At 42.3% G+C, this 13,866-nt stretch overlaps 1 protein-coding gene across 9 annotated transcripts in view; it reads right to left on the bottom strand.

Annotated features, from left to right (window-relative positions):
• Positions 1 to 13,866, bottom strand: part of LOC105498255 (nucleoporin 210 like) — a 163,044-nt gene that overhangs the window by 126,613 nt on the left and 22,565 nt on the right. For 7 of the 9 annotated variants that reach the window (XM_071084919.1, XM_071084928.1, XM_071084905.1 and 4 more), the window contains 5 exons: positions 9,108 to 9,203; positions 7,164 to 7,270; positions 6,196 to 6,336; positions 2,915 to 3,052; positions 1,976 to 2,131 (listed from right to left, as the gene is read on the bottom strand). In XM_071084919.1, the coding sequence (XP_070941020.1) occupies positions 1,976 to 2,131; positions 2,915 to 3,052; positions 6,196 to 6,336; positions 7,164 to 7,270; positions 9,108 to 9,203 (638 nt within the window). The remainder of the gene's footprint in view (positions 1 to 1,975; positions 2,132 to 2,914; positions 3,053 to 6,195; positions 6,337 to 7,163; positions 7,271 to 9,107; positions 9,204 to 13,866) is intronic. The other 2 variants (XM_071084909.1, XM_071084937.1) reach the window with 2 other exon arrangements.

Raw genomic sequence — 13,866 nt, 5'->3', positions numbered from 1 at the left:
TGTCCAATAATACCTACGAGATAATAAATGTTCACTGAGTGATGACAAACTGTTAAGTCCTATAGAGAACAGCAACATATATTAAAAATGGGGCTGGGGCTGGGCGATGTGGCTCATGCCTGTAATCCCACCACTTTGGAAGGCTGAGGTGGGCGGATCACTTGAGGTCAGGAGTTCGAGACCAGCCTGGCCATAATGGTGAAACCCTGTCTCTACTGAAAATACAAAAAATTAGGCCGGGTGCAGTGGCTCACGCCTGTAATCTCAGCACTTTGGGAGGCCGAGGCGGGTGGATCATGAGGTCAGGAGATCGAGACCAGCCTGGCTAGCACGGTGAAACCCCATCTCTACTAAAAATACAAAAAATTGGCCGGGCATGGTGGCGGGCGCCTGTAGTCCCAGTAACTTGGGAGGCTGAGGCAGGAGAATGGCGTGAACCCAGGAGGCAGAGCTTGCAGTGAGCCGAGATCGTGCCACTGCACTCCAGCCTGGGCAACAGTGCGAGACTCCATCTCAAAAAAAAAAAAAAATTAGTTGGGTGTGGTGGCGGGTACCTGTAGTCCCTGCTACTCAGGAGGCTGAGGCAGGAGAATTGCTTGAACCTGAAAGGCAGAGGTTGCAGTGAGCTGAGATCATGCCACTGCACTCCAGCCTGGGTGACAGAGTGAGACTCCATTTCAAGAAAAAAAAAAAAAATGGGGCTAGGTACAGTGGCTCACACCTGTAATCCTTGCACTTTGGAAGGCCAAGGCAGGAGGATCACTTGAGGCCAGGAATTTGGGACCAGCTTGGGCAACACAGTGAGACCCTGTCTCTATAAAAATAATACATTAACTGTTTGGGGTGGTGCATATCTGTAGTCCTAGCTACCTGGGAGGCCAAGGCGGGAGGACTGCTTGAGTCTAGGAGTTTGAGGCTGCAGTAGCTATGATCATGCCATTGCCCTCCAGCCTGGGCAACAGAGCAAGACTCAGTCTCAAAAAAAGAAAAAATAAAGGAGAAAAATAGGAAAATGGTTACATAATATACTAAAAAAGAGTTTTCGATCTTTTAGAAACAGATTGACAAACCGAAATATGACACTAGCGATAAAGTTACTATAAAGACCATTTAAAAATCATATGTATAACTATAACAAAAAAGTTAACGTTAAATATTAAATATATGCTAAGCACTGGAGTAAACACGATCTCATTTAATCTTGACAACAAATACTATACTTCCAGTGATCATTTCTATAGTTCATTACAAGGGAAGTTTCTCTGAACATGTAGAGCACTGTAACAAATGCTCAAAATGTTACCTATTACTATTTTCAGTTTTACATGTGTTTTTATAATTAGTATAATAAATACAGAATGCATTTCATCATTTTTTTGCCAAAATTCTCCAGTTAAAAACATTTTTCAGTAATTCTGATAATAACCTTTGAGGTGGATACTAACATCACCCTATGAGGAAACAAATATAGATGTTAAACAAGTGACTATTAAGTGAAACAAGATTCAACCTAGTTACAGAAATATTTTAAACATATGTATTTCTGGCTGGGTGCAGTGGCTCACGCCTGTAATCCCAGCACTTTGGGAGGCCAAGGCAGGCAGATCACCTGAGGTCAGGAATTCAAGACCAGCCTGGCCAACATGGAGAAACCCCACCTCTGCTAAAAATACAAAAATTAGCCAGGTGTGGTAGTGGGCACCTGTAATCCCAGCTACTCAGGAGGCTGAGGCAGGAGAATTACTTGAACCTGGGAGGCAGAGGCTGCAGTGAGTGAGCTGAGATCTTGCCACTGCACTGCAGCCTAGGAAACAGAGACAGACTCTGTCTCCAAAAAAAAAAGTATTTCTAGACTGAATGTGAGTAATATTTTTAAATAGCCATGTTGGGCTATTTTTTTAAAATGTGTTAATTACTTAAATTTAGACAGTAGTGTTGTAGGGATAAGAAGAAGACTATCTGGAGAGTCGTTTACCTTAATTTCTCCATATCGAAAGGGATTTTGTACATCTCGGGCCAAAACAGTACTATTCCCCCTGACCTGACCTGCAGTCACTACTCCTTTAGTGGTTACTATGACCACTGTTTCATTAGAAGAAGTCCAGGTGAAGTTGCCACTGCCACCCTCTACCTGTGAAAACGCACATTACATTCAATTACAATCGGAAGAAAATGAAATTTAAGTGAAAATGTAAAACTTGACTGGTGAAATAAAGTTTACAAATAATAACATAATGTAATAAATTATTTTTGGACACATTAGAAACTGTGACACTAGGTCGGGCGCAGTGCCTCACACCTGTAATCCTAGCACTTTGGAAGGCCAAGGTGGGTGGATCACCTGACATCAGGAGTTCAAGACCAGCCTGGCCAATGTGGTGAAACACTGTCTCTACTAAAAATACAAAATTGGCTGGGAGTGGTGGCACGTGCCTGTAAGCCCAGCTACTCTGGAGGCTTAGGCAAGAGAATCGTTTGAACCTGGGAGGCGGAGGTTGCAGTGAGCCGAGATCGCGCCATTACACTCCAGCCTGGGCAACAAGTGCAAAACTCTATCTCAGAAAAACAAAAAGAAAAAAAGAAAAGAAACTGTGACACTATAGTAAAGTACCTTAACAGGTAAGAGAAATACTAAAGGGAGGCTAAGTAATGGTAGTGTCACAAAATGTCAAAAAAAGACACAACAGAACTTTATAAAACTCACAAGGAAAGGATACTGGGAAGAGAGAAAGCATCCATAACCAAGTCTTGTCACAGATGACATTTTTCAAGAGTATAATTCTGGTTGTCACCAAAACCCAAGTTATACTCTTAGGATTGGGAAGAAATAAATGTAACATTAATCAAATTTCAATAAATTAAGCTATAAGAGAAACCAGCTTATCTCATTGTGAAGCCTTATAGGACACCATACCTGTACTTTATAATGATATAACATTCCCATAGGATGGTGAGGAAATGCCAGAAATTTGGGTGTAAGCATGATGGGAAAATAAATCTTCACTTCTTGTTGGTGTTTGATTAGAAATTTTATAGGCTGAATATCTTTATTCTATAAGAGCAGGAAAAAAGGAGCAAAATGTATTTTGTAAGGACTGTTCTTATAATACACATTCATATACTCAAAATGTCAGCAAAATGGTATGCTCATAAATTAACCAGTTTCTATCTATAAAAGAAATAAAGAAATATTTAACTTCATTAAATAAGCATAGCTACTATGGTTCAATAATAATGAAAATGAAATAATAATGAAAAGGGTTTTGCTAGACCTAAACTAATTATCACAATCAGGGAAAATAGCTTAAAATTCCCTGAAATAAAAGAGGTTTTTAAAAAAATCAACATAGGAAGGGAAATCATACTTTCAGAAGACCGACCCCTGGACATCCATAAACTGTAAAGGCCAAGGGATGCTATAAGCTATTCAGAAGAAAACGAGAACATTTAAAGGTGCTAAGGTAAGAAATTCTCCTCATACTTAAAAACAAGCAAAACTCACCCATATACAGAGGGCCAACTTTTTGTATAAGGTTCTACAGGGCTGGCCAGGCGAGGTGGTTCATGTCTGTAATCCCATCACTGGGAGGATGAGGTGGGTGGATCACCTGAGGTCAGGAGTTCAAAACCAGCCTGGCCAACATGATGAAACCCCATCTCTACTAAAAATACAAAAAATTAGCCAGGCATGTGGTGCATGCCTGTAACTCCAGCTACTTGGGAGGCTCGGGCAGGAGAATTGCTTGAACTTGGGAGGTGGAGGTTGCAGTGAGCTGAGATCACGCCATTGCACTCCAGCCTGGGTGACAGAGTGAGACTCTGTCTCAATTAAAAGAAAAAAGGAGAGAGAGAGGCTGGGCGCGGTGGTTCACGCCTGTAATCCTAGCACTTTGGGAGGCCGAGGTGGGCGGATCACAAGGTCAGGAGTTCCAGACCAGCCTAGCCAATATGGTGAAACTCCGTCTCTACTAAAAAAATACAAAAATTAGCTGGGCGTGGTGGCATGTGCTTGTAGTCCTAGCTACTTGGGAGGCTGAGGCAGGAGAATCGCTTGAACCCAGGAGGTGGAGGTTGCAGTGAGCTGAGATTGCGCCACTGCACTCCAGCACGGGCAACAGAGTGAGACTCTGTCTCAAAAAGAAAAAAAAAAAAAAAGAGAGAGAACGAGAGAGAGAGAGAGCACAATGGGGATGGTAAAAAAAAAAAAAAAAAAAAAGGCCGGGCGCGGTGGCTCAAGCCTGTAATCCCAGCACTTTGGGAGGCCGAGACGGGCGGATCATGAGGTCAGGAGATCGAGACCATCCTGGCTATCATGGTGAAACCCTGTCTCTACTAAAAAAAAAAATACAAAAAAAAACTAGCCGGGCGAGGTGGCGGGCGCCTGTAGTCCCAGCTACTTGGGAGGCTGAGGCAGGAGAATGGTGTGAACCTGGGAGGCGGAGCTTGCAGTGAGCTGAGATCCGGCCACTGCACTCCAGCCTGGGTGACAGAGCCAGACTCCGTCTCAAAAAAAAAAAAAAAAAAAAAAAAAAAAAGATTTGACGGGCATTTAGAAGAATTGACGTGGTGCTTAATAATGTATTGAATACAGAAGCTGAGGGAGAAGGGAGAGTCAAGGGTGACTTCGGATTTTGTCTAAACTGAGTGAAAGGAGGGAGCATTGAAGAAAAAGTAGGTTTGGGAGAGGAAAGTAGGTCTGGCAGGCTACTAAAAATCAGGACACTTATGTATTTGGAGGCATTAGAAACAGATTCATTCCCTATCCCTTTACCCAATAACTCCATTTCTGTTGTTACACAGTATGGAAATTATCCAAAAGGAAAAAAAAATGTACAAAGATACTCAGTTATGCCATTTACAATAGTAAAAAAAAGTGGAAACAATGCAATAGTTCAATGTTTGGGGCATGGGTAACTAAATTGGCATATTAAACCTTTGGATTTTTAGAATTAATAGTACTTTATGCACCTGGTAGTGGTGGCTCACACCTGTAATCCCAACACTTTGGGAGGCCAAGGCAGGAGGATCACTTGAGCCTAGGAGTTCAAGACCAGCCTGCGCCACACAGTGAAATGCCTTCTTTACAAAAATTTTAAAAATTAGCCAGATGTGGCTGGTTGTGGTGGCTCACGCCTGTAATCCCAACACTTTGGGAAGCTGAGGTGGGTGGATCACTTGAGGTCAGGAGTTCAAGGCCAGCCTGGACAACATGGTGAAACCCTGTCTCTACTAAAAATACAAAAATTTGCCAGGCATGGTGGTGGATGCCTGTAACCCCAGCTACACAGGAGGCTGAGGCAGAAGAATCGCTTGAACCCAGGAAGCCGAGGTTGCAGGGAGCCAAGACCATGCCTCTGCACTCCAGCCTGGGCAACAGAGTGAGACTCTGCCTCAAAAAAATAAACAAAAACAAAAATTAGCCAGGTGTGGTTGCATGTGCCTGTAGTCCCAGCTACTTAGGAGGTCAAGGTGGGAGGATTCCTTGAGCCTCGGAGATCCAGGCTGCAGTGAGCCATGATTGCACCACTGTACTCCAGCCTGGCTGATGAAATGAGGCGCTCTCTCAGAAAAAGAAAAGAAAAGAAAAGAAAGGAAAAGAAAGAAAAGAAGGAAGGAAGGAGAAAGAAAAAGAAATGTTTTTAATGAAACCTGAGGCCGGGCGCGGTGGCTCACGCCTGTAATCCCAGCACTTTGGGAGGCCGAGGCGGGCGGATCACAAGGTCAGGAGATCGAGACCACGGTGAAACCCCGTCTCTACTAAAAATACAAAAAATTAGCCGGGCGCGGTTGTGGGCGCCTGTAGTCCCAGCTACTCGGGAGGCTGAGGCAGGAGAATGGCGTGAACCCGGGAGGCGGAGCTTGCAGTGAGCCGAGATCACGCCACTGCACTCCAGCCTGGGCGACAGAGCGAGACTCCGTCTCAAAAAAAAAAAAAAAAAAAAAAAAAAAAAAGAAACCTGAAACCCCAAATGATATATACACGATGACCACAAATACAGATATTTTAATGTACAATAACATAGATTAGAACAGAAAATTTGTAGAGGAATAAACTTATGAGTGTGTTGTTTATCTGTTTCTTTATTTTTGTGAAAGATAAAGGTGGTATATGCTACATATCTGCTTGCACATCAACAAGTCAGCCAAGCCTCTTCAGTATTGTTAAAATACAAACACCGTCTTTTTAATTCCTACCTGGTAAATGATGGAGGTCAGGGATGCACTTATTACCACAACACCATCTTTCAGGGCTTTTACTATATGGTAAGATCCATTCACAGTAGTTAGTTGCTCTTCAAAGTACTCTTTAGGAAAGTCGTGTGTAATCCTGAGATTCTGAAAATCAGCCCCACAGTAACACAAACCTGAAGATAGTTCTTTCCCTGAAGCCATCTTAATCCCAAACCATCTATAAAACTGTAGCTATGCATTCATGGAATAAAGAGATAAAAACAAAACTTTTGCTCTCCCTCATGGAAATTATAAATTGGGGAGATATAATTTTAAAATCGTACTAGTTTTTGAAAGATCTATCAAAGGCAAGCATCAGGAATAGCAAGAGTCAAAGCTTATGCAAATTTTAGTGTAATTTTTAACATTTTATAAATTGACAGTTCTCAGGATAAAATAAGGACCCTAGAAAGTGAGTACAATACTTCACATCTGATATTCATATTACTACTCTCACCACCACAAAACTCTCGTAACCATCTCTGATGTGAAGTAGTAGAATGAGGACACCCTCCAAAGTGTTATCACTGGTACTCATTTCAACTCTTTTCTATACTTCTGACCAAATTATATCTTTTACTTCTGATTTAGCATTCCTCAAGAACAGAACTAGCTGGGCATGGTTGCTTATGCCTTTAATCCCAGCTGAGGCGGGAGGATTGCTTGAGCCCAGAAGTTGGAGGCTACAGTGAGCTAATGACCACACCACTATACTCCAGTCTGGGTGACAGAGCGAGACTGTGTCTCTTTAAAAAAAAAAAGAAGAAGAACAGAATTAATGATAATAATAAATTAGCAACTTGCTTTTCCAAAGGTAAAAATCTAGAATCAAAGAAAAAAAGAGGGCTTTCTAGCCAGGAAGATGGCCCACTCCATATCTTATGTATCTTATCCCTACAAGGAGCTCAGAAAAATAAAAAAGACTGACTCACATCTGAAATATAGATCTTTGTGCCGCTTTTATCAAAGACGTCTACTGTAATGACATACACCTGTCCCACCTCTAGACTCCATCGGTTTCCAGGTTGGACAGTGAAACCTATACACAAATCAAGAAACAAAAATATTAGAAGAGGCTAACATTTTTCTACAATGAATTTAAAAATACAATCTTTATAAAGCTGTTCAAACAGCAAAATGTACTAATAGATGGAGATTATTTCCAAAGTAGGTTCTTTTTTTTTTTCTTTCTGAGACAGATTCTTGCTTTGTCACCCAGGCTGGAGTGCAGTGACGATCTTGGCTCACTGCAACCTCCACCTCCTGGGTTCAACTGATGGTTGTGCCTCAGTCTCCCAAGTAACTGGGATTATAGGTGTGCGTCACCATGCTCAGCTAATTTTTGTATTTTTAGTAGAGATGAGGTTTTGCCATGTTGGCCAGGCTTGTCTCAAACTCCTGTCCTCAAGAGATCTGCCAGCCTCAGCCTCCCAAAGTGCTGGAAATACAGGCCTAAGCCACTGTGACTGGTCTAAAGTAGATTTTTTTGTTGTTGTTTTTTGAAACAGGGTCTTACTATCACAAGATGCTGGAGTGCAGTGGTGTGATCATGACTCACTGCAGCCTCAACCTCTCGGGCTCAGGCGATCCTTCCACCTTAGTCTTCTGAGTAGGTGGGACTAGGCTTAGAACACTGCGCCTGGTTAATTCTTCTATTTATAGTAGAGACAGGGTTTCACCATATTGCCCATACTGGTCTCGAACTCCTCGACTCAAGCGATGTGCCAGCCTCAGTCTCCCAAAGTGCTGGAATTAGACATGAACCACTGCATCCAGCTCTCCAATGTAGATCTTTTAGTTCCTTCTCTCAAATTGTATAAGGCTTGGCCTGGTGGCTCACGCCTGTAATCTTAGCGCTTTGGGAGGCCAAGGAAGGAGAATTGCTTGAGCCCAGGAGTTTGAGACCAGCCTGGCCAACATGGCAAGATCCCATCTCTACAAAAAAAATTAAAAATTAGCTGAGCGTGGTGGCTTGCAGCTATAGTTCCATTACTCAGGAGGCTGACGTGGAAGGATCATTTGACCCCAGGAATTGGAGGCTACGGTGGGCTGTGATTATACCCATTGCATTCCAGCCTGGGCAACAGAGCCAGACACTGTCTCAGACAAAAAAGAAAAAATTGTATAATAATTTAGGGTTCCAAAAATCCTGGTTTAATTTAGTTCATCTCAGGTATAAAGAAACACTTTAGGCTGGGCATGGTGGTTCACACCTGTAATCCTGGCACTTTGGGAGGCTGAGGAGAGCAGATCGCTTGAGCTCAGGAGTTTGAGACCAGCCTGGGCAATGTGGCAAAATCCCAGCTTTACAGAAAACAAAAATTAGTAAGGCATAGTGGCACACCTGTAGTCCCAGCTACTTGGGAGGCTAAGGTGTGAAGATTGCTTGAGCCCAAGAGGCAGAGGTTGCAGTCAGCCAAGATCACACCACTGCATTCCAGCCTGGGTGACAGAGCAAGACCTTGTCTCAAACAAAAACAAAAACAAACACAAACAACAAAAAGAAACACTTTCACTTATATCTGTAGACAAGAAGAAACCATACTTTCAGCTCATTCCTAATGTGTCAGGCAATATTTCAGCTTCTTTCAGTCAGATTCATTGTTTCATGTGGCCTATGAGCATTAAGATTCTTTTTTCCTTGTATAAAGTTTCTTTTCCTAACCTCAAAATTGTATTATATGGATTTTCATATTTTTTTCACAATCTTTCTCAACATGCTTCACTCTTGTGATAGCATTTAATCAGAACAATTTGATAAAATATGTCAAAGTAAGGTTGAATTTGAAATTAAGTCCCAGAATGAAAGTTGAAAGTTGAAGAAATGCTATAGTTTTTAATGCACTCATTTTAGTGAAATCATTTAAACTATCTACCTTTCTGAAAAGTATGATCTAAAGTACCTAAAAATCCAGGCTCTACAACATATATGGTGCAATTTGGGAGTCCAGACACAGATCGCACATGAACATCTTAATTTTTGCTTAAGGAAATCATGTGAGCCAGATTTGGGTGAAAAGGTGAGGCACCAAAGGAGAAAAACAAACAAACAAACAAATGCACAAATGAAAACAAACAAAAGTCCTATCTTTTATTATCCTTTGGAGAGTCAAAACTTAAATGTGTATATTTCTGCAAAAAATCTGAGGGATGCTTAGTCATCTTATGAGTCAGATATTCTTGAATTTCAAATTTGAGGAAGATAGAAAGGGAGAAAAAAGATCATGCTTTGTGCTTTTAATATTAATGTAGCTGCAGACTTCTTTCTCCAAATAAATACCTACATAGGAGCCCAGTATGGAAGCAGGACGAAGTGGCTCCATTCTGGAGGAAGAGACTTTCTGGCTGAAAGGTGAACAGTGCTGATGGAGGCAGAGGGAGAGGCATGACTTGCCATTCAGCAACATGCCTAGAACTCCACAGACAGTTTCAAAATTACTAGTTGATTTTCTGTCTGCAATAAATGTTTAACACCAAAATGTTCTCTGCTTGCCATCAAAGATACTTCTGGGTCACTTATACCTCATTCTACCACTACCATTTCAGATAATCCTGGCAGAAATATAAATTTATTCCATTATCAGTCTATTTAGAATCTAATTAAGACTATGCTTTGTTCTCAAAAATATACTACATCCAAAAGCTAAGAATAAATTACTTCTGCTCTGAGAAACACATAACTGGCCAGGCACAGTGGCTCATGCCTGTAATTCCAGCACTTTGGAAGGCCAAGGCAGGGCTTCGGATCACTTGAGGTCAGGAGTTCAAGACCAGCCTGGCCAACATGGTGAAACCTCGTCTCTACTAAAAACACAAAAATAAGCAGGTGTGGTGGTGCACTCCTGTAATCTCAGCTACTCGGGAGGCTGAGGCAGAAGAACCACTTGAACCTGGGAGGCAGAGGTTGCAGTGAGCTGAGATGGCGCCACTGCACTCCAGCCTGGGCAACAGCAAGACTCCATCTAAAAAAAAAAAAAAAAAGGCCAGGCATGGTGGCTCACGCCTATAATCCCAGCACTTTGGAAGGTCGAGGGGGCAGATCATGAGGTCAGGAGTTCGAGACCAGCCTGGCCAACACGGTGAAACCCTGTCTCTACTAAAAATACAAAAATTAGCTGAGCGTGGTGGCAGGCGCCTGTAATCCCAGCTGCTCAGGAGGCTGAGACAGGAGAATCGCTTGAACTCAGGAGGCAGAGGTTGCGGTGAGCCAACATCGCACCACTGCACTCCAGCCTGGGCGACAGAGCGAGACTCCATCTCAAAAAAAAAAAAAAGAAAGAAAGAAATACATAACTGACATGGCTAAACAGAAAACACTCAATCTGAAATACACTAATATAGACCAGGCACAGTAGCTCATGCCTATAATCCCAACACTTTGGGAGGCTGAGATGAGAGGATCGCTTGAGCCCAGGAATTCAAGACCTGCCTAGACAACATAGTGAGACCCCACCTCTAAAAAATATTTAAAAATTGGCCGGGCACGATGGCTCATGCCTGTAGTCCCAGCACTTTGGGAGGCTGACGTGGGTGGATTGCCTGAGGTCAGGAGTCTGAGACCAGCCTGACCAACATGGTGAAACCCTGTCTCTACTAAAAATACAAAAATTAGCCAGGCATAATGGCAGGCACCTGTAATCTCAGTTACTCAGGAGGCTGAGGCAGAAGAATTGCTTGAACCCAGGAAGCAGAGGCTGTAGTGAGCTGAGATTGCGCCATTGCACTCTGTCACCGAGGTTAGAGTGCAACGGCATGATCTTGGTTCACCGCAACCACTGCCTCCCATGTTCAAGCGATTCTCCTGCCTCAGCCTCCCAAGTAGCTGGGACTATAGGTGTGCACCACCATGCCCGGCTAATTACTGTATTTTTAGTAGAGACAGGGCGTTGCCATGTTGGTCAGGCTGGTCTCGAACTCCTGACCTCAGGTGATCCACCTGCCTCAGCCTCCCAAAGTGTTGGGATTACAGGTGTGAGCCACTGCACCTGGCCCCATCTTTTTTTTTTTTTTTTTTTTTTTTTTGAGACAGGGTCTCACTCTGTCACCCAGGCTGAGTGCAGTGGTACAATCACAGCTCACTGCAGCCTCTCTAACTCCTGGACTCAAGCGATTCTCCTACCCTCAGGCCTCTGAGTAGCTGGGACTATAGGCCTGCACCACCACATCTGGCTAACCTTTTACTTTTTGTAGAGACAGGGGTTTCACTATGTTGCCTAGACTGGTCTTAAACTCCTGGACTCAAGCAATTCTCCTGCCTCAGCCTCTCAAAGTGCTGGGATTACATGCATGAGCCACTGTGCCTGGCCTAAAGCAAATCTTCTAAATACTTTATGGGTAACTCTGTGCCAAACTTAGGTTTAGTTCTGATATGTACTTTACTATAATATTCATAAAATATAAGAGCTAGAAGGAAAGTCAGAAATAATAACATTCCCTTCATTTAACAAATGAGGAAACATCTCAACAGATCTCTAAAACAATTCATTCTTCTAATATCAAAATAAGATATCAGAATAAGATCTAAGCCTTCCATCTGCATTCCAAATCTCATTTTCTGTTGCCTCTCAGAAAACACATGCTCCATCAACTGGCTCTCTTTTCTCCCTTATCTCTGCCATCTTTCTCTGTTTAATTAAGAGAAATGTTCAAGTTTTTCCAATCTTAAAAAAAAAAAAAAAAAAGTATTCCTTGTGTCTTTTTCAAACTTCCACTTTGTTTTTGTCCTTGTGAAAGTCAAGCTGTTTTTACTGACAAAGTGACCCAAGACCTCCTAGTTACTACAACCTTTCAGTCTTTATCTTGACATCACTACCAGATTTGACCTGTTGAACAGTCTTCTCCTCTTTGTAAATTCCTAATTTGGTTATCAGGAAACTCCTCTCTCTGATTTTTCTTTCTTTTCTTTTTTTTTAAATTTAGTTGAGACTCAGTTTCACTCTCTCGCCCAGGCTGGAGTGCAGTGGTGCCATCTCGGCTCACTGCAACTTCTGCCTCCCAGGTTCACATGATTCTCCTGCCTCAGGAGTTCCTCCTGAGTGGCTGGGATTACAGCATGCACCACCACACCCTGCTAATTTTTATATTATTAGTAGAGACAGGGTTTCTCCATGTTGACCAGGCTGGTCTCGAACTCCTGACCAGTGATTCACCTGCCTCAGCCTCCCAGAGTGCTGGGATTACAGGCATGAGCCACTGCGCCCATCCTTGGTTTTTCTATAATACTACCTTTTAAGCATTCCTTTAGATCCTCCTTACACGTCTTTTTCCATATGAACCTTAAAAGCCAGCATTACACAATTTTGTCTTTGGCCAAATTCTCTCACTCTATATAATTTCCCTAGGTGATTTTGTCTACAATAGCTCCAACTACTACCTATCTATAAACTAACTTTCAAATATCTATCTTGATCCTCAATCTTTCTCCTCTAGAGGCATAATGAAAATTTCTGCTTGGATATCTATCCCACAGTTTTGATGATTTAATTTAACATGTGAAAAACTGAACTCATTATCTTTTTCCTTAAAACTGCTCTTTCTCTTATATTCTCCATCTCCATGAACAGTTCCACCAGCTACTCTATGCCAGGTGCTGGGACTCATTATGAATAGTCACCGTCCATGTCCTCAAAAAAGATATATAGCCGGGCGCAGTGGCTCACGCCTATAATCCCAGCACTTTGGGAGGCCGAGGCGGGCGGATCACGAGGTCAGGAGATCGAGACCATCCTGGCTAACATGGTGAAACCCCGTCTCTACTAAAAATACAAAAAATTAGCCGGGTGCTGTGGCGGGCGCCTATAGTCCCAGCTACTCGGGAGGCTGAGGCAGGAGAATGGTGTAAATCCGGGAGGCGGAGCTTGCAGTGAGCTGAGATCCCGCCACTGCACTCCAGCCTGGGCGACAGAGCGAGACTCTGTCTCAAAAAAAAAAAAAAAAAAAAAAAGATATATAAATAGACAAACACAATGTATTTTAATATTTGATACTTTGGGAAAAAATAACAATATGAACTGAAAATATGGGGGGAAAAAAGAACATTTAAGTTCACCTGGGGAATTCAGGGAAGTGCCTGACACACAGTTGGGTCTCAATAAATATTGAATAACTTAATTTATTTTGTAGGTATGATTGCATTTGCTGAAAAATGTCCTGGGTACCTTAAAATGACTAAAAAGCAAACAACATTGGATCAATAAGTCTCCTTAATGTGTGTAAGACAAATAATATAGGCAGCTAACTAACACAATTATACAAGAAATATTATACCTTTCAAGCCTGATAGAATTTTTCTGGTGTTAGCAACTTTTATTGAAGCGGAATAGCAGAAGACTGTTCCTTTCGGAGCAGGGCTACCCTATAGACAGTGTGCCCCGAGTAGAGACATTCTTATTCAGAGTAAGCCTATTAGCCCCTACCTAATCTGCCCCTCCCCTACTCTGTTATTTCTACTATTTCCTGATTCACTGCACTTTAGCTTCACTGTCTTCCTTACTCTTCTTTAATCATGCCAAATATGTTCCTACTTCAGAACCTTTGCCATTGCTCTTTCCTTTTCCTAGAAGTCTTTCGCCAATTATCCACATGGCTTATTGTGCCAGTGTCGCCTCATCAGAGAGGACTTCTCTAATTATGCTA

Source organism: Macaca nemestrina, chromosome 1 (genome assembly GCF_043159975.1).
Source record: "Macaca nemestrina isolate mMacNem1 chromosome 1, mMacNem.hap1, whole genome shotgun sequence".
In the NCBI taxonomy this organism is placed as follows: domain Eukaryota; kingdom Metazoa; phylum Chordata; class Mammalia; order Primates; family Cercopithecidae; genus Macaca; species Macaca nemestrina.
Note: the sequence above shows the minus strand (reverse complement) of the source record. Positions and strands in the feature narration are given on the sequence as shown.